This window comes from Lygodium microphyllum, chromosome 25 (assembly GCF_053477565.2).
Source record: "Lygodium microphyllum isolate KBCC chromosome 25, Lygodium_microphyllum_v1.1.10, whole genome shotgun sequence".
In the NCBI taxonomy this organism is placed as follows: Eukaryota; Viridiplantae; Streptophyta; class Polypodiopsida; order Schizaeales; family Lygodiaceae; genus Lygodium; species Lygodium microphyllum.
In genome coordinates, this window is record NC_141159.1 from 4,642,918 (window position 1) to 4,664,685 (window position 21,768).

The 21,768-nt window shown below is 42.7% G+C and overlaps 1 protein-coding gene across 1 annotated transcript in view; it reads left to right on the forward strand.

The window, feature by feature from the left end:
* Positions 1-15,976, forward strand: part of LOC148013858 (uncharacterized) — a 39,289-nt gene extending 23,313 nt beyond the window's left edge. Inside the window, exons 6-8 of the mRNA XM_087666852.1 lie at positions 12,576-12,689; positions 15,101-15,172; positions 15,280-15,976. Of these exons, the coding sequence (XP_087522978.1) occupies positions 12,576-12,689; positions 15,101-15,172; positions 15,280-15,609 (516 nt within the window). The 3' untranslated portion in view covers positions 15,610-15,976. The remainder of the gene's footprint in view (positions 1-12,575; positions 12,690-15,100; positions 15,173-15,279) is intronic.
* Positions 15,977-21,768: the final 5,792 nt, after the last annotated feature.

Genomic DNA, 21,768 nt, shown 5'->3' on the forward strand with positions numbered 1-21,768 from the left:
TGGATATCAAACAAATCACTGTCATCATGTAATGACAGTTTGAGCCCAGGTTCCATGGGTGTACAAACTGGCTTGCAATCCTGTAAGCCAAACTTCTCAAGAAGTTGCCCAATGTACCTTGACTGACATAATCCAATGCCTCTAGCATCATGTACAAACTGGATGCCCAAGTAATAGTGCAAAATACCCAAGTCAGACATGTCAAAAGTTTGCTGTAAATTATTTTTGAATGCTGAAATCTGATCAGCATGTGTTCCAGTGAGCAAAAGGTCATCTACATATAGACACAAAATCAGCATGGATCCCCCCTCTTTATGTACATAAAGGGTAGACTCAGATGGGCTGTTTACAAACCCCTGACTAAGCAAGAAAGCATCTATCTTTGCGTACCAAGCTCGTGGAGCTTGTTTCAAACCATATAGAGCTTTTTTCAGCTTGCATACTAAATTTTCTGAGCCTTCAACTGCAAAACCAATGGGCTGCTGTACATACACTTCTTCCTGAAGTTCCCCATGTAAGAATGCAGTCTTTATATCCAGCTGATGCACTTTCCAACCAAAATGTGCAGCCAAGGCAATCATAGACCGAATGGTTGTCATACGGGAGGTAGGAGCAAAGGTCTCCTCATAGTCAATGCCCTTTTTCTGTGCGTAGCCTTTAGCTACCAGCCGTGCCTTGTACTTATCTATGGATCCATCTGCATTCCTTTTCAATTTGTAGACCCATTTCGTACCAATGGCACGCTTGCCAACTGGCAAAGACACCAAATCCCAAGTATGATTTTTATGAATAGAATCCAATTCAGCTTGCATGGCTGCCATCCAATGCACACTATGTCGTGCATCCTCAAAACATTCAGGCTCCTCATTATCATGAGTACATGCTGCCATAACAAACTCCATGGAATGTGCTGAATCATGCAGTCGAGTTTGCCTTCGAGTACGACCAGCCAAGGGTGTTTCCAAATGACTATCTCTCATAGTCTGCGTGTACCATCTAGGCACCTGTCTTGCTTCCTGACTGTGTACAAGTTCCTGCTGAATTTCAGTTTCAGCAATGTGCTGATTTACTGCATGTTCCATAGGAGCAGCTGGCTGAACATTAGGTTCATTTGCTGAAGTACCAGCTGAATCACCAAATGTGATGGGCAGCAGTTCTTCAAAGACATCACGGGCAGCCTGATATGTATCAAAACCAGCCAAGGATAATTCTGATTTTTCATCAAATACAACATCCCTGCTGACAAAAACCTTCTTGGTCACGGGATCATAGAGTCTGTAGCCTTTGCTTTCGCTGCTATATCCCATAAAGATGCATTTTACAGCCTTGTTGTCCAACTTCTTTCGAAGTACCTGTGAAATATGGGCATATGCAAGACACCCAAAAGTACGGAAGTGGCCAACAGAAGGTTTGCGGCTGTGCCAAGCCTCAAAAGGTGTGACGGTTTTCAAGGCCTTGGTAGGGCATCTGTTCAAAATGTGGCAAGCGCACATGACGGCTTCCATCCAAAAACTATGAGGCAAACTCTTTGCCTTCAGCATACATCTGGCCATCTCCATGAGTGACCGATTTTTCCTCTCTGCTACCCCATTCTGCTGTGGAGTATATGCAGTAGTGTATTGATGGATAATGCCCTTCTGCTGCAAATAAGAATTCAGCATAGAGGACATGTATTCCCCCCCTCGGTCCGAACGGAGAGTCTTAATCTTGCAACCAGACTGAGTTTCCACAAGTGCACTGAAAGCCAAAAATGCATCATACACTTCTGACTTCTTTTTCAAGCAGTAGACCCAGCACAAACGTGTAAAGTCATCAATAAATGTTACAAAATAGTAACAACCACCCAATGACTGTGTCTGCATGGGCCCACAAACATCCGAATGCACAAGCTGCAATCTGGCTGTTGCTCTAAAAGCAACATCACGGGGAAAAGAGAAACGATGCATTTTTCCCAAAATGCAACCCTCGCATAAATGCTCAGGAGGTCTCTCCAAGAGAGGTAATCCATCCAACATCTGAGTACGCTGTAATAGCATCAAGCTGCCATAGTTTACATGCCCCAAACGAGCATGCCATAACTCTGCCTCTAACATAGCAGGAGTAAGAGTGGATGTCAAATATGCAGACTGATCTACCGAAAGAGCATCCAACTCATATAACCCATGACACAGAGAACCTGTCAAGACCAATGTCATGTGTTCCTTGTCACGGACCATGCAACGGTCATCATCAAAGGTGACCTGCAAACCACAACGTGCCATAGAAGAAATGGAAAGCAGATTCTTCTTAATGCCAGGCACATACAAAGCATCCTGTAGGCGGAGAATAGAGCCATCAATGGCTGTAAGCTGAATCTCCCCAATACCACGAACAGGGTATGATGCATTATTAGCACACTGAACAGACTTCCCAACGGGAGGTGCACCAAGAGAAGCAAACAAATCTCTACGAGATGTGATATGCCGTGAAGCACCACTGTCAAAGAACCAAGTGTCAGCATCTTCTGTAGAGCTAAATGCTCTATCAGCCCAAGAGACATCATAACTGCAAGTGTAAAAACAATAGTCCCTGTCTGCAACAAAGGACGCGGACTCACTAGCAGTGGAAGGAGCTGCAGAAACAGACATCCCTGACTCCTTCTTCTTCTCTTTGGCGATGCGCTTCCTGCACTCAGTGATGTAGTGGCCAGGCTTCTTGCAGTAATGGCATTTTCCTTTCTTGGCTTGCGTGCCCCCCTGTTTCTGACTTGTCTGTGAAGTGTTACTACTACCAGAACTCTGCGAAGCATTTTTCCCTTGGCTGTTTTTACCCTTCTGCCTTGACATAAAAGCCTGCTCAGAGGCTATACCATCCACACCACTGTTCCGTCTAGTTTGCTCTTCCTCTAGAAGCAAACTGACAAGCTGAATGAAAGTGATGGGCTCTTTCGAAATCCTCATAGTGAGGTTCAAGGCAGTATGAAAAGCCAAGTAAGAGGGAGCCAGTGAATTCAATGTCGTAGAAATCAGCTGCGCATCTGAGTAGTACTCATCCACATTCATGAGTTGCTCCCGCAAGTCCTGAATTTTGTTGAGATGATCCTGCATAGAATCACCCTCATTTATCTTTAGAGTCTCTAGCTCTTTCTTCAAGAAAGAGATGCGAGTCTCATTCTTTCCTGCAAACATCTGCTCCAATATCAACCAAGCTTCTTGTGAAGAAGCTGCTGAACGAATATGAGGAATGATAGAACGCTGAACTGCCAATGCAATCAGCGACATAGCCTGTGCATCCCGTGTATCCCAAGTTTTCTGAGCTGCAGTTCTTGGGGGAAGTGGCTGAGCGGGGTGAGGTGGAGGGGGCTGAGGTTGCCCTCTTGCACGTCCTCCTGGAGGAGGAGTAGCGGGAGCCACAACTCCCGGTCGTGCTTCCTCTCCACTGACATAATCCCACAAATTTTTTGCCACTAATACATTCTTCATCATGAAAGACCAAAGGGAATAATTGTTCCCATCCAATCGGTCTTCCTTGGACACATAGGTGAATACATCTCCTCCCTGATTTGCCATTATTTCCCAAAAGGCAATAGAGCAATGTCAATGCAGTACGGGCTGGAAATCTGCAAATTTCCAGAAATTGCAGCAAACACAAGTCTGCAATTAATGTGCAAAGGGTACTCTGTCACAAAAACTGTCACTGATGCACGCTTCCCAAGGTGCAATTAGTGCTCAGCAGCACTAAAACATCAAAAGCCCCAAAATTTTCTGCCCAAAATTTCTGTCACAAATGTCTGTTACAAAAGCCCCAAAATGTGCATTCAATGTGTCACAGACAGACACAGCACGTTTCCCAATGTGCAAACAGTGCAGTGCAACACTGTTATGAATAAATCCCCAAAATTTTGCCAAAATCTCTGTCAAAAACAGTCGGTCTGTGACTGTATCAGCAGTTTAAATGCATCTGTCCTCCAAATACACAAAAGCCCCAAAATTTTCTGACCATTCAGTCAGAAATTTGCATGAAATTTACTTTTCCAGTAAATCTGTGCCAACTGCGTGTGAACCGCCGCTTCCAGAATTTTATTCTGGGCTGGAATGACAATAATTTTGAAAATTTTACCTGGGCGTGCAGAGCAGACTGGCGTGTGGTCAAAACGGTGGTCTGGCGGGCGTCGTTTGACGAAGTGGGCAGGACGTTGACTGGCGGGCCAACGTAGAAGGCAGCGACGTGGACAGGGCAGGCGACGGGCTGCTGACGTGGAGTTTAAAAACGGCGACAGGCGGGCTGTTGTCAGACTTGCGGGCTGCACGTGACGTTGACGGGCGGGCGCAGGTCAGTCGCGTGTGACGGGTGGACTGACGGTGGTCTGACGGACACGCTGGGCAGGTGGCGCTGGGGGCGTCTGCAACCAGCGCGCTGGGCAGAGAAGGCTGCGCCTGGACTGAAGACGTCTGCAGATTTGGACGACTGTTGACGGGCAGGACTGAGCTGCAAGTGACGTGGCTGCTGACGAAGGTACAGGCTGCACGTGCTGTACCAGACAGGTACTGACGAGCTGTCAGTGCTGACGCAAGTCCTCGGGAACCGAACAGAGCTGCTGACCAGCTCTGATACCAAATGTCAGATGGGAGAGGATCGAGGTGCAGCTGAAGTGCAGTAGACAGTGTGAGAGTGAGAGACAGAGTTGAGCACGACACCCAATGCAATAGTACTGAATAGAGTGTTAGCTGAAAGTACAAATGATAACCCTTATACCTTAGAGTTATAAGGGGCTGTTCACACCCGAACACAGTAAGTGCCCGTAAGTGTGCACCACAAGCACATACAAAATAGTACACATAATCTGGGGGAAAAAACCTCTCCTACCGAGAGTAAAAAGTGCCCCAGTGTCCTAGTGATCACCCGCACACTCCCATATGAGCGTAGGCGTAAGTAAGGCGTGTGAGATACCCAACAAAATTTAATTTGGCATTGTTGTAAAAAAAGAAAGAAATAATATTGCACCAACTCCTAGTACTGTTGAAGCTCGGGAGAAGAAGTACCTTCTCAAACAAGTCGAACCTTTAGAGTTTGATGACAAAGGGAAGGACATTGAATTTGAGGTAGAGATCTGGATAGAGTCCATGGAAAATTACTTTACGGCTATTGGAACAGCTCTTGCCAATTAGGCAATGATAGCCAAGTTAAAGCTGACTGGTGAAGCTTGCTTATGGAGAAAGCAGTGGTGCAAAGACCAGACAATTTCTGAAACCACCATCACCTAGGAGAAGTTAAAAGAAGTTGTGTGTGGGAGATATCTACTTTTGGCTTTTCGCACATTGAAGATGAATGAGTTCTTCAATCTGAAGCAGTTAGGGATGAGTCTAGAGGCATACTATTCAAAGTTCATATCACTTCTTAAATATGTGCCACCAATGGACATTTCACAATTGGTGTCCAAGTTTGGTCATGGGTTGAATGCTTCTCTAAACACTCGCCTAGAGTCGATGTGCCCAACTGATCTCCAAGACGCATTAATTGGAGCAGCACCAATTGTCCAAGAGATTCAGTCTAAGCCAAGAAGTGGCAAGCCATGAAACCAGAATTACCAAAACAAAGGAGGAGCATAGGACTATGCCAAAAGAGCCCAAGGGCAACACCAATCTGGCTAGAGGAACATAGCCAAAACTAACGCAGTTGAGAACTTTGTGCCAACAGGGAGCAACAAAGAAGCCCTTAGATGTTTCCATTGCAATGAACCTAGCCACTTTAAAAGGCAGTGCTCAAAACTTGGCTAGAACTTCTGCTAAGGGTAGTTTTGAGCCCCAAGTTGCGAGAGGGAGAGTTGTTGGAGTAACCCTCAAGGAATTAGGAGACAAAGATCCGACCTTGGAAGTAGAAGTCAAGAGGGCAATAATGCATGCCGCCCTTCATCAAAAAGGGCCAAATCGCTAGTTCTTGGTGATTCAAACCCCAACAAACTATTGACATAAAATTTTTAAGATTGTAATTGACTGTGGAAGCACCCACTCATTTATATCACCAAAATGTGCCTGAAGGCTAGGAATAGGCACAATACGTGCATCAAAGCTACTCGCGGAATTGGCAAATGAAAAGAAAGTCCTGTCTATGCAACGAACGGCTAAGGTGGAATTTAATTTGGGAGGTGATGTTTCAAACATGGGATTCACGGTTTATAAACTTAGGAGCCTACGAGTGTTTGCTAGGAATGGACTATGATGCTCGTATTCATTGCAGGAAGGGCCAAAGTTACATTCTAGGATTTCAATGGTAAATTAGTAACCACTCAAGGAGAAGCAAGGAAGCCCAAAATCTAGTTGGCAAAAGCTTCTTCAATAGTGAAAGGTTTAAGAAAGGGATTACATGTCTACCTAATCAAACTTAACAAAGTTGATTAGGATAGGGAGTTTGAGAAAGAGCCATCTTGGCTAAAGGAATATGCAGACATATTCCCATAAGAGTTGATGAGCTTTCTTCTCATGAAATCAAGCTTGTACCAGGAGCCACCCCAATTGTCAAAAGACCCTACAAGATGTCTATTCCTCAAGCTATCAAGTTGAAGGAGCAACTCAAACAATACTTGGACCAGGGATACCATTGACCAAGTAATTCAACTTGGGAAGCCCTAGTGCTGTTTTAAAAGAAGAAAGACAAAACTCTTCGCCTTTGCATTGATTACTATGGATTGAACCAAGTGATAGCCAAGAACAACTACTCGATTTTGAGGATAAATGAGTTACTTGACCAACTCAAGGAGCAATTATCTTCTCCAAGATCGATCTATGATTAGGTTACTACTAGATTAGGATCAAGGATGAAGACATTCCAAAGACCGCTTTCAATATGTGATATGGTCATTTCGATTTCATCGTTATGTCTTTCGCATTGACTAATGCTCTTGCCACCTTTAACAAGTTAATGCAAGACATCTTTAGGCCTTATCTTGACGATTTGTTCTTGTCTTATTTGATGATATGTTGACTTACTCCAAGGAGGATGAGGAACATGAACTGCAAGTATTGTCCTTGAAACTAGGAGGACACACAAGCTTTATGCAAAGAAGAAGAAGTGTGCCTTCTTTAACAGGAAAATTGCGTACCTTGGTTTTGTAGTGTTCACCGAAGAAATCTCAGTTGATCCAGCCAAAGTAAAAGATGTGTAGTATTTTCAACCTCCGACATTAGTTAAGGAAGTGCGAACTTTCTAGGCCTAACAAGATGGTATAGAATCTTTATCAAGAATTATGCCTTGATCGTTGCATCCCTCATTGATTTGCTCAAGAAGCAAGTTGCTATTATGTGGATGCCCATTGAGCAAGGTAGTTTTGAAAAGCTCAAATGAAGCTTGTTGATAGCACCCATACTGAAACTTTCCGATCTAAGCAAAGAATTTGAGGCTGTAATAGGTGCTAGCTCTCTTGCATTAGGTTGTGTACCTAAGGTTACCCCATAGCTTATTCTTCGAGGAAGTTGAGGACTCATTAGAAGAATTATGCTACTCATGATGTGGAGCTACTAGTTGTGATTCGTGCCTTCAAGTTGTGGAGACACTATCTACTTGGGAATAAGTTCTCTCTAATCATTGACCATAAGAGTCTCAAGTGGATTTTCACTTAGTGAGATCAAAATATTAGTCAATGTTGGCGGATAGAAATCTCGTAAGAATTGAACTTTGAGATCAAGTATAGACTAGGCAATGAGAAATGTGGTTGCAGATGCTCTCAGTCGCAAAGCGTTCCTCAATGCCATCATCCTAGAAGAACCTTCTAAGGTAGATTCATTAGCAGCTACGGTGTAAATGCCTAGCAACCCTATCATTGAGACGGCCAAAGAAGCAGCAGCTAAGGATACAATGTATTAACAGATGTTAGGGTAGATCCTAGCCAAGGAGATTGATCCTAAGTTCAAGATCAAGTATCAGAATTTCTCAGTAGAAGTAGGGCTTGCTTATTTCAAGATGATGCTATGCATTCCTTCAAGTCAAAATCTCAAGAGAAAGATACTTTGGGAAGCTCATGATTCCCCTTTCTCCGGACATCCTGGCTATGACAAAAGTCTCAATGTTGTTAGGAAACGTTATCATTGGGAGAGACTCAAAGGTGATGTACTTAAGTATGTCACTGAATGTTTAAGCTGCTAGAAGGTGAAAGCTGAGCATGTCAAGATGCTAGGCAAGCTCCGACTCCTTGACATTCCTCAAATGGAATGGGTTGATGTCTTTCCTCATTGCTAGGAGGCTTTTTGCATCCCTTGAGGTTATAGGGACTTGTGGGACCACCTCTTGACAACATTGTAGCCTAGAGAGCCCGCCCTTGCCATTGATTTTGATTGTCCTTGGCAAGATTGGGACCTTGTAGGTTGACTCCATTTGGAAAAGGCTTCGGCCAGTCAAGTGTATCACTTTATGATCAAGGACCACCATTTGGTGATTGTTAAGGCAAATATTGTTTGGGGCTTGCATAAATCTTACAATTGTAAGAAAATTACTATCATGGAGGGTGGGTTCAATAAGAGATTGTACAAAAGTAAAGTCTTCCTTTGGCGTGTCATGGTTGGTGGGCTGCCACTTGCCACAGCACTTGCAAAATGCCACATTGCCAATGGCACTTGTTTTTTCTGTCTCACTAGTGTGGAATCTCTTGCTACCGTTTTCTTTGATGTCCCTTGGTGTGGAAAGTTTGGTCCCTGTTGTTTGCTATTTGGAGGGCTGTGGTTGGCATGTCAATGCAGCCCTTTGATTAGGTCTTTGCTCAGCCCAAATACCCTACTCCGGCACAACTGCATATGAATATTTTATGTCCATTTCTCCATTTTTGGGGCTGTTGGCACAATTGGACAACTCGGAATGCTTTTGTTTTTGATTCCCCATCTTGGTTGTAGACACACCTTGCTAAGTTGAAAGATCTCCTACATTGGCAGATGGACCTTATTTAGCACACTGATCTCCTTTCTAGGGAGGATTTGGTCCTGATCTTTCTTTGCCGTGACTTTTGTACTCTTTTAGTCATCTGACCTTTAGTAAAAGAGAGCTGGATATATGCATGATGGCCTAGAGCCATCCTACATCTTGTAATCTTGTACTTTTTTTGTAGTTAATACAATTACTTATTTTGAGAGAGAGAGAGAGAGAGAGAGAGAGAGAGAGAGAGAGGCTTGGGGGAGAGAGAAAGAAGAAAAAATAAGAAAGAAAGAAAGTTGTAGGCTCGGGGGAGAGTGGCAGAAAAGGTCCTGTTTTTTCGCACTAAATCGTACAAGCACATACGGTACGGTACTGTACAGATCATACTGTATGGATCAGTTTGTACTATGTACAGAACCTTGAGAGAAAAGAAGTACCACAACCTTAATAGACTGCTGAATAAGCAGGTTGAGAATGAGGGCTATATACCATCAACACATAGATGTTAGTGATTGTCAGTGAGACTCGTAGGTGAGGTGTAGGAGCAGATGGCTATAGGAGAGAAAATATTTTTGATGATTAGGAAGAGTCCAGGAAGAAGAGAATGAATGAGTGAGTGTGAGTAATGTTGCCCTCACCCAATAGCCTAAAGACGTGGAGAAATGCAAATTTGCCAATCCCTATGAACTTCCTATAAATGTGGTAGATTGCAAGAAAAATGCACTAGTGCTAAGAAAACTAGTTAGACCTCCCAGATAAATTTAGGCAAAACAAGTAGAAATGGCCAAAAGGTAGAAATTAGTAATGGTGATAGAAATGGATAATGTTGAAAGTGTTGAAGCACCAAATGCCCTTGTTTGACTTAGATTGAGGCTCACAATTAAAGTTTTTCAATTGAAAATCTTATGAAAAGTTAACAAACAATACTAAAAGTTCATTGAGATTTCACATCTCAATGACATGGGATGCTGCTGAATGAGCCTTCATGCAAAGAAGATTGTGAACAAGCTTGCACGGGTCAAAATTAGGGTAAATGCAACGACAATGTAGGAAATGCAGCAAGGGAAGAGTTCCCAATGAACACTTGGTGATGATACCATGTGATTGTGTCAGTAGGAGCTAGATCCAATGGGAGAGAAAGAGAACGTAGAGAAAAGAAGAAACAACCTAAATAGATTGCTGAAAAAGCAGGTTGAGAACGAAGGCTACACACCATTGATGGACCCCTTGCATGAGCTTCAGTGAAAAAGCAGGTTGAAAATGAAGGCTACACAAAGATGTATTTCACCCAGTTTACCAATTTTGTAGACAACATTCCTCCTCTTTCTCTAAAGTTGTTGTGGCCTTTGAGTTAGTGGATAACTTGCATATCAATATTTTGGTTGATGTGTAGACACAATGTTTGGAAATGTTTTAGTGGGCCATGAAGTTGGCACCATGTATGAGAAAAGATAGAAGCACAAGAAGTCAGCCATCATCTTGAATAAATGAGATCTTGGTAGTGAGTTCAATTCTTGTGCTTTTGATGGTGGCTGTTCTTCACACAACATTCGCAAGGATTTTACCAATGGTGGCATGGCAGCACATATCATGTACTAGCAAAATATGACCATTATGAAGATGGCTTGGAGTTTATCTGATTCTCTTTAGGCTGAGGTTGGTTTTGTGGTCCATATTTGCAATCTGTTTCCTGTACTGATGGTTTCAGGTGACCATTGGTGCCCATCAGTTGCACATGTTAGAGTGTCCAAAAGATGCTAATGTTGTGTTTCAGAGGCTAGAAGGGGAAGATAGACTCCAAGTTCAAATCAGTTTCTTGTAGTGATGGTTTCAAAGCATGATTGCTTACAAGCTCTTTTATGGAAAACACCATCCCATTACACATAGGAAGATACGTGAGCAAGGATGCAGTATTCCTTGAGGACTGAGGACTCTTTTGCTGTAATCCTTATTCCATCAATTGTGCCTCATAGAGTGATGCTTTTGGAGCCACTTGTGAGGTGCCACCCATTCCATATTGTACCCACCTTAGCATATATCATTCTGGTATATTTTGTTTTAACCTTGTCTCTCTTCATTCTCCTCCTCTCTCTCTCTTTCTTTCTGGATATTGTTTTCCTTATAGATAAGAGAAATGAGGGAACTGCCAACATATAGCATTTATAGTGTAGAAAGGAGAGGTATGAGATGCTTTGTGTAGGTTATTCCTCAACATATAGCATTTATAGTGTAGAAAGGAGAGGTATGAGATGCTTTGTGCAGGTTATTCCTCAACCCCATTCACCTGGCCTAGACACTTAATGGATATTGCATGGCATTATGAATATCATAGCTAGCACCATTGCTTGCTGACGAATGGTTGGAAGGTGTACACACATTCTTGAGGTTGATCATGAAGGTCCCTTTTGGAGCCATATTTCCCCTCATGGCAAGCACATGGCCATACACTTGCAAAAGAATGTATATGAGGGAGCCTAGAGGACACTATCTTCTTGAGTGAAGGGTCCTTTTGGAGCCCATATTTCCCTAATGGCAGTCATGCAGCCATACACAAAGAAAAAGCATATGAGAGAGGATAGTTGCTTTTTTGGGTGCTCTTAGAGGTTCAATGCTTGCAAAATGAGCATCCTTTCTTACTTTCAAACACACGAGGTGGTCATTGGAGTAGGCCTAAAGAACACATTCTAAACAATTCGTTTTTCCATCTTCACATTTCCTATTCTCTATGCAAAGTTGTTATTTTCTCCATCTTCATCCCTAAATAACATGATTTGAATGAAGCCAACAGGAGAAGCAATGGTCACGGAGAAGTGTGTGCAACCTCTATTTCATCTCATTCATTGCGGAAAAATAATAATTTGCTCTTTACTTATCAGAGGAAACCCCAGTTTATTGGCTTGAGCTTTCAGTCTTTTATGAGATCATGTGAAACTATTCTATTTGTAGCCTGTATTATTGATTCAATTGTTGCCTATCAGCAAAAAGCTATATGTCTATGAATTTAGACATGTTTTGGTGCTACTGTTGTTCATATATAGCTTTCAAATATTTTGTAAAATGACAGTTGAATTGTTTCTCAATCATGACCTCTTATAGGGATTTCATCAGAACAACCCAAATTTAGACATGTTTTGGTGCTACTGTTGTTCATATATAGCTTTCAAATATTTTTGTAAAATGACAGTTGAGTTGTTTCTCAATCATGACCTCTTATAGGGATTTCATCAGAACAACCCAAAAGTAATAACTAGTCTTGATGCGGGGTCATGGGTCTATTAAGATGAAAGATTTGTACGTGGTTGCTCAATGCCAATAGTTGAAGGTAGTCCCTATGTGTGAATGTGCTATGGCTAAATGTTGAGGGTTTGTATAACTCATGCTTATGTAGACCTTTGTGTTTGAGATGGTTTGGTTTTTAATAAGAGTGAAATAGTTGGTATACTAAAGATTTATGATGCAGTAAAGATGAAATCAGCATTTTTAAAGTGTCGAGACATCAATTATTTTTATGGTTTGGTTTTTAATAAGAGTGAAATAGTAGGTATACTAAAGATTTATGATGCAGTAAAGATGAAATCAGCATTTTTCAAGTGTCGAGACATCAATTATTTTCATTGTTAATATGTTATTCTTCCTATTAAAAATCCTTGACTATTTTGAATTTGTTGTGACAAAAGTCTTTGCTTCTGGGATACTAGGAGCTCAATGCTTTAATTCAAGCTGGGCCACCATTGCGCGCTTTGGCTCTCAATCGTTGCGATCTCACCAAAGTTTCACTTGCTACATTGACATCTACATGCCCACAAATCGAGGTTGCCAACGACCTATTGCTGATAATTTATATTATGTGTGTATGTTATGGGTGATGTTTGATTGGTGATGATGCTTGATCCAAGAGAATTATCATTTTTCTTTGCAGGATTTAACTTTTATTTAAGGCATGCTGTCTTGTTGACAACAGTTTACTTGAATTGCGATCTCACCAAAGTTTCACTTGCTACATTGACATCTACATGCCCACAAATCGAGGTTGCCAACGACCTATTGCTGATAATTTATATTATGTGTGTATGTTATGGGTGATGTTTGATTGGTGATGATGCTTGATCCAAGAGAATTATCATTTTTCTTTGCAGGATTTAACTTTTATTTAAGACATGCTGTCTTGTTGACAACAGTTTACTTGAATAAAGGTTGTCAAATTAAGTTTCGGATTCTTTCCTTTTTCTACATAGCTAGACAGTATACAAAGACCCTGGCACTGATAGAAATTGCTCAAATGAGTCAAGCCATCTCCATCATTGTCCTTTACTTACCCTACATTACAGGACCTCTCATGGAGCTGCTAACTCGCCCTGATGTAAAATGAGGCACAGTCTTTCACCCAGCATTTTGGAGAATGTCTAGTTTTGTGCATTGACAAAACATAGCACGAAATGTAGGCAGTTTGCTGAGAGGAGAGTGGTATTCCTCTTGAGATAACTCTATTGGAACCTTGAATTGTCTCTTGGATACATTTGCTATTTAAGATCGGGGTCTGTGTAGTATTGCAGAAGGTTTGGCACCATCTCTATAGAACATGAGTTTCTTTGGAGCATTTTGCAAGAGTTGTTCACGTTAGCATGAGAGGCTTTCTAGCACTTGGGGATTTTATATGGTTTCGTATCAGTGATATCAAGACCAAGTTATTTTACAGCCCTTGTACTACATTCTCCTTGGAGACGAGCAACTTGGGAGATGTTTATCTATCCCAATGTGTGTTTCATTTGTTTTTAAGAGTGTTATTGTATTCAGCTTAGAGATGTTTACTGCCAAGGTGGTTCGAGAAGGATTTTGTTTTCTTGCAACCAAAAGTGCTTGAAGCTTTCCAGCACCATGGTCTTGCTGTTTATCTTGTGAAGTGGAAGTATACGTTTTAATACCTGATACTTTAGTATAATGTTTTACATATATGTTTGTCTACACTATTGTCTTCCAGACAAGGAGGGGCACTAAAAGACGAAAGTCATTATCCCAGAATGCCATGTAGGTAGAGATATGCCTAAGGCCTAGGAGAGTTCAGGAGCCTAGAGAAATAATTGGCTTTGAACTTTCCAAAAAAGAGGGTCATGAACCTCCAGACCCAAGAATATACACGCAAGTAGGAGCTTGTGGTTCTCATAGATTTCATGCTTAGCCTCGAAACCTGCAAGAAAGGGTATTATGTATAATCTTAAGCATTGAATTGATGTACTCCTTGGGAGGAATTCTATGATGTGAAATGCCCTTGTGGGATGCTTGAATGGACTTATTTTGAAAGGAATGGTTTCCTAGATAAAGGTAGTAGGGCCTTGGATTTGTTTGAGCTACACTCCGCCCTTATTTCCAGCACCTTTCTACTCAGTTAAGTGATGCAAAGCACGGCCATTATCTCCATGGATTGATCTGAAGCAAAAGGCCAGGGTAAAGCAGGCTGTTAATAACAGAGTTGAGATTAGACCAGAGCAGTGTGGTTAGAACCAATCGCACTATCCCACAACTCAAGAAAACCGATTAGAGATGAGTTCTCTGTGGTCCACTGGCCTTGGGCAGCCTCTAAACTGTGAAAGACGGCTGAAAGCAAGACCTGGCCTCGCCAATAAAGCCATAGGCTGACCCTCATGGCTGGACACACAAGCTCAGAGCAACCGTCTACTGTTACAACTCTCTTGTGACTCTATTCCCTGCTCATATCTTGCCTAAAGCCTACTTGATTAGCTCCAAACCTGACTTTTTGAGCCGCCAGTCCAGTCAATTAAGTCTACCTGTACTCATCTCCATTTTGTCCCTTGTGTTAGCTCAATCCCAGCCTCTATGAGAGGAAATAAATCCTGTTTTAAGGAGGGTCTTGAGTGATTAGTAGCTGGGATTATGGCCCCCGCCCCCGCCCCCGCCCCCGCCTCCGCCTCCGCCTCCAGCCCCGACCCCACACGAGTCAAAAGATTCGTAGGAGAACGGTTAAAGAGTAAATAAAACGCAGAAGGATTGAAAGAAGAGCAGAGTAAAGAAAGAAAGGCCTTAATAGGTTCGGGAAAGCTCTATAATTCGCTATCCTGTTTTGTTCGACTGTTATCTTTCCTGCCGTTAAAAAAGTAGCATTTAATTCATAATTCCTTTCCTGCTATTAAGGAAGATGTACTTCGTACGTTCTTTCCTGCTATAAAGAGAAAAAGCTGTGGTTCAACGTTGGGACGTACGCTTGCAGGCCTTGGAACTACATAGTGATTGCGCAATAAAAAGAGAAGGGGACCTTGAGACAGCACCAACTTGTCTGAAGGTATACATATAGTTTTCGTCTAGGTCAGGTCACCTCACCTCCACCTCCATGTTAGAAAACTGGATTAGTTTTTGTGAAATTGGGTGGGTGTGTTTGTTTTGAGACAGGGAATGGGGCGCCTTTCTGCTGCGGCGTTTGGGGTGCTGGACCTGCCGCGCTGTGATTTTGGGAGGTGGGTGATGCCGGCCTTGAAGCGGCTGCGATTGGAAGCGAGCAGGATGGTGGTGGGGGCGGAGGAACTGGAGGCGGCTCTTTGTAAGCTGCGGCGGGCGTGTCCTCAGCTGGAGAGCCTCCACCTCATCTGGGGGGATGGAGCTCGAGAAGCCCACCTCTATCCTTTCTCACAACAACAACGGGACGCCTTCCTCCTCCTCCGCCACCAGGGCAGGAGCAGCGCGGTTCTCTCACCTGATGAGGAGGAGGACGACACCAGCTAGATGCCACAAAGAGAAGAAGATTTTATTGAATCTTGTGGATAGATTCTGGTGCAGTTTGTCTCTGCTCCGCCCCCAATTGGCTTGCTTCAATTCAATGTGCATGCCCTCCAAATTCCAATTGTTATTTGTAAGGTGAAGGATTTGGTGGGCGAATCTCCCCGGTCCACTTGTGATCAACCAGAGTTCGTGTGTTAACCACCCAGAACTGCTTTGCACACCAAACGTTACAAATGTGAAGACGCCGATCGCTCAACGTTTGAAAGTTGCCATTGTCGTATTTTTTGGGCTGTTGGGTCTGTCTAACCGTCCTTGACAGTTTGCAAGTCTTTGGCTTGCCTTATGCTATATGCTACAGTGATAAGTATAAGCGCATAAATTTAAAAATTTGACAAATGATCATGAACCTTTAATCGTAAATTTGCATGTCATATCATAACTCTTGGTCTGGCTTGCACCTAACTATCCACATAAAAAACCAATCGAGTGTGCATTCAATCACTATGTTTTCCAACCTTGCTCATTTTTGTAGTCTTTTCTTGTCTAAGGCTTGGTTTGTCTCACATCTGTCTTCTTGAGCCTAGACGCTTGGTTCGTCTCACATCTTTCTTCTTGAGCCCTTGACTTGCCTAGTGAGATATTTCAATTTCTTGCTCGCTATGGTTAATGCACCTCTCTTTGTAAATGAAGTATGACAGGATGTTAGCCAACTCTTTTTGACCCTACCATGCTAGAAAGAGTATGACATGATTGCATATTTTTCGTTGGACTTCTAGCTAGAGGATTGTTTGAACATTTGACATAAGAGCTCTCTTCTAAGAAGGTTTCTTGAAAATCGTTTGTAGTGTTTTGAACCAAAACTTGAAATGCTTTTAGTTCGCATTTAGTGGTGTTTTTGTTATTGGTTAAAACCCCTTCCTTTGAGAATACAACTTGGTGGCTTCACTATTAGGGACTAGTGCTTATTGTATAAAAGGTTTCAAAACTAGGTGGGCTTTGTAATGTGAACAAAAAGATGCTTCCTAGAAATTGGAACCACTTCATAGCATACCACTGTGAGCATCAACAGAAGTATACATGTCTATTAGGGACTAGTGCTTATTGTATAAAAGGTTTCAAAACTAGGTGGGCTTTGTAATGTGAACAAAAGATGCTTTCTAGAAATTAGAACCACTTCATAGCATACCACTGTGAGCATCAATAGAAGTATACATGTTTATGATGTCTCCATCACTCTATCAAAATATTTTCCATTGAAATGATGGTTTTTGTTTTTTTTTTTCTTAACTTCAGAATGTCTCATAGTTTAGTGCTTATTGCTTGCAATCTTTGCACCTACCATGGGACCCCAATAGTTTGTTATCCACAATGCCAATTGATTGATGTTGATGGAGCAATGTGAATATGAGGTTGAGATTGATTGATCAATTGCAAAATGTTTGTATTGATATTGATGGGGGTGCCATGTGCACATCCAACACCCTTGAAAACCTTTGTTTTCTTTGAGTCCTCTCTCTCAATCTACTTCCTCTCCAAAAGGAACTCTCTTAAAGGGGACAAAATCTACCCCTAGAGGATGATCTTACACTAGCCTAGGTAGCCCATCAGCAAGAATGCACGCGAGCTCACAAGGTGGGTAATTTGATCAATTAAAAAATGTACTACCTCTCCAAAAGGAACTCTCTTAAAGGGGACAAAATCTACCCCTAGAGGATGATTTTACACTAGCCTAGGTAGCCCATCGGCAAGAATGCATGTGAAAAACCATAGAGGCTCACAAGGTGGGTGATTTGATTAGTTGAAAAATGTTTGTATTGATATTGTTGGGGGTGCCATGTGGTGCACATCCAACACCCTTTAAAACCTTTGTTTTCTTTGAATCCTCTCTCTTAATGTACTTCCTCTCCAAAAGGAATGCTCTTAAAGGGGACAAAGTCTACCCCTAGAGGATGATCTTACACTAGCCTAGGTTGCCCACCGATAGGAATGCATGTGGCAAATCATAGAGGCTCACAAGGTGGGCAATTGGGCAGTATATAAAGAGGGATGCATCATTATCATACGCATGTGCCATGGTGGGGCATGACCTATGAGACATCATTTTGTAAACAGACATATCGGAGTCAAGATGCACATTTACTAGTAATGGAGCCATACAAATCGATGTTAGGCTATTCTAGGGGACCTTCATTAATATGGACATCATCTTGTAAACAGACATATCGGAGTCAAGATGCACATTTACTAGTGGTGAGAGGCTATAGTTGGGAGATGGCATATCACCCACGAGTTTGGTCACGAGGGGGGACTAGAGGGTCTGGGGGGAGTGGTTGTATGATACAAGGAGTTGTAGCATATTGTGCAAGCCATGAAAGTAGATGAGGAGCCTTACTTCATGTGGATCTAGGGGACTAGAGGGTATGGGGGGAGTGGTTGTATGATACAAGGAGTTGTAGCATTTTGTGCAAGCCATGAAAGTAGATGAGGAGCCTTACTTCATGTGGATCTAGATATATATATAGACCATTGCAATACATTACTTTGTTCAAGTGGTCTCCTTGTTTACACCATAGGGAGGGGGTGTCAACATATTTCCCACTATATGAGGATGTCATGCACTCTCTAGCATAGGAGATGTCTTGTTGGGTGGGGACTTTAATACTTCCACATCACAGAGACGTCCCCTTCTTTGAGAGTGAGGATCACATGTACAAATAGATAATATGGGAGAAGATGGGGCTTAGTTTGGCATTATAGGAGATAGTCGAGTGAGCAGGTTATGATAAGCACGTCCTAGCCTTGGGAGATGCATATGGATTAGCCATCCTTAATATGGGAGAAGGCCTCTCTATAGGATCTATATAGAGGATATGAGCAAGCACGATGGATATCTTTTAGGACAATAATCTCTCATCCGCGACATACAATCTTGTAGAGTCTTCCCATGCCATTGGCATCGGCCATCATAATTGACCTTGCATACCTACAATTTAGCAAGCATCGCCTAGAGACATGATGTGATCCCAATGAGTTATCCCATGGATACCAACTATTTGTGGGATAAGACAAAGAGGCATGGAAGGCATTCCAAGAGCCTCGACCCCAGAGACATCTCTAATGACATGGCATGCATATGCCACCTCACTATATCATGTGTACTTGTATAGCCCTCTTTGCCTCAATTATCAGAGGAAAAGCCCACATCATCCACCTTCACTACAACTATGATTTGTGATGCCATTGATAGACTTTAAAATGACAGGGCCCAAAACCATGATGGACTAATAGTAGGGTACCTATCATATGCCAAAGATATACTAGGACCTACCTATATGAAGGCTTCTATTAACCCCAACACGAAGAAACCAAAAGGGGAAAGGTGCAAAGGCGGAAAAAAGGTAGCTCAACTGAAGAAAGAAGAGGAGGAAAGGCCAAAAGCGCAAGGGCAACCTTAAAAGTCCAAGGCAAATGCAAAAGGGAAAAGGTGCATTTTAAAATACAAAGGCGCATCTTGAAATCTTGTAAAAGAATGTCAGGTGGTGGAAAATCCGGAAAGCTAAAACAGAAGACAAAGACAAAGGCTAAGGTAAAGAGAAACGGAAGACAAAGGCGCACAAGGAAAAGCGCAAGTCAAACTATTGTAAAAGAGCGCAAGCGCATCATGGTTTAATTCAAGGAGCGTCCCGTGCAATTTGTAAATGTAGACGGGCGGTGGAAAGGAAGCTAGGAAGATAGAAGAACAATGGAAAAAAGGGCCTAGGCTACGGTCGGCCATGTAAAAAAGGGAAAAAGGGGATGACTGCCCAAAAGGGATTTAGGGTTTTGTATAAAAAGTTGAAAAGTGAATGAGAAGCTCATTCTTTGGTGTGTGGCAAAAGGAGTCTTCTTCTCTCCTTCTTGCTTGTGTGTGCTCTTGAGAGAGAGTGTGTGAGAGTGTGAGGGAGTGAGTGTGTGGAAGTGAGGGATCAAGAGGGTGAAGCTCTTCACCATCTCCTTTTCTTTTCTTCTCTTCTCTTCTCTTCTCTTTTCTCGCGCGCGTAGCTATGGAGGATGGAGCTTGGAGATGGAGGAGGCTTGAGGATGCTTGAGCTAGTATCAAGAATCGTGGAGCTATCGAGGTGTGCGAGGGAGGAGGCTACTCACATCAGCATCAAGATAAGCTCACTACATTCGTAGGATCGACGGTGCGTTGGCTAGGTGAGAGATAGCCATTAGAGTTCGCTTGAAACGCTTGAAGCAATAAGTGGTCCGTGGGTCTTGGCGGTTGAGCGAAAGTTCCCACAGCTTCCCTACTACTAGTTAGTTAGTTTATACTATAGTACCAATCTTAAAAGTTGGAGATCCCATGGTTCCTTCAAACTATCGAATGGCCATGGTTGGCCACATTGTAGCCAAGCTTTATGGATCTATACTAAAGCAGGAGGTGAGAAAATGGGCAAACAAGCACCAACATCACACATAGACATGTAAGGTTTGTGAGAGGATACTCCACACTTGATCAGATTCTCACACTTTGAGCCATCATTGAGTAGATGTTAACCCCAACACGAAGAAAGCAAAAGGAAGTGGAAAAGATGCAGGGCAAAGGCGGAAAAAAGGTAGCCTGACTGAAGAAAGAAAAGGAGAAAAGGCCAAAAGCGCAAGGGCAATCTTAAAAGTCCAAGGCAAAGGCAAAAGGGGAAAGGCGCATTTTAAAATAAAATGGCGCACCCTGAAATCTTGTAAAAGAGCGCGGGGCTCTTACCCGTGCAATTTGTAAATGTAGACGGGCGGTGGAAAGGAAGATAGGAAGATGAAGGACAATGGGAAAAAGGGCCAAACAGCCATGTAAAAAGGGGAAAAGGGGATGACCGCCCAAAAGGGATTTAGGGTTTTGTATATAAAGTTGAAAAGTGAATGAGAAGCTCATTCTTGTGTGTGGCCAAAAGTAGCTCTCCTCTTCTTCTTTTTCTTCTTGTTCTTGCTTGCTTGAGCTTATGCTTGAGAGAGGGAGTGTGAGAGTGTGAGGGAGTGAGTGTGTGAGGGTGAGGGACTGAGGAGGAGAAGCTCTCCATCTTCTCCTCTCTTCTTCTCTTCTCTTCTCTTCTCTTGTCTTACTCGCGGCAATGGAGCTTGGAGCGTGGAGCTTGAGGATGGAGCTTGCTTGAAGCTTGCACTTGGATCGTGGAGCTACCGGAGTGCGCGGGAGAGGAGGTAACTCGAACGGCATCAAGGTAAGCTCACTACACCCATAGATATGGATGGCGCATCGGCTATGTGAGAGGTAGCCATTAGTGCTCGGCTCGGAACGCTTGAAACAATAAGCGGTCCGAGGGTCTTGGTGGTTGAGTGAAAGGTCCCATAGTAGAGCAAAGAATAGGAGAGGCGGTTATATTGCTACTTTGTGGATCTCTGCAAGACCTTTGACCCAATACCCCATGCTAGACTCATGTAGAAACTACAAGAGGTAGAGGTTCTGATTGAGACAAGATGGAGGATACTAGCACTACATGAGTCTGTCACAGGACAAGTACAAGCACTAGGAGGATTATCTGAGGAGATCACCATTACCATTGGAGTGAAACATAGATACTTTCTCTTATCCACTTTGTCTGAGTTTTATATTGATGAGATATCAAACTACATTGATGGACTTGGAGGGGAGGGATTTGGCCTTGGGGGGGCATTGACACCCATATTACTATATATAGATTATATATTCTAGTACACCAAAGGAATTGTAGTGTTGTCTATGCACTACATGCTTTCTTGCAGGATATGGATTTCACGATGAACCTTGGGATGATATTTAATGCCTCCATTTAGTGGATACAATGATCAATACCCCATTTCACATATGGAGAGAAGACAATTAAGGTGGTCCAGAGAGATGCTTACTTGCAGATTACACATTACATTTTTAGGGCCAAGATTCACTCTGAGGAGAGTTGTAGAGGATAGATTGACAGGAGGGTATGTGGCCCTAGGATCCATGGGAGCTAATGTGCACACATGAAGTTTGAGAAGCTTGAGATAATGCTTTGGCTCTTTGACATGTTGGTCACATTAGCACTTCTATATGGGGTCCCCATATGGAGATTGAGTCTATATCATATAAGGACCACTACCCACCAAGGGAGAGGAGATATATGACGGATGGGAGTAGATGGAGAGTCCCGTAGT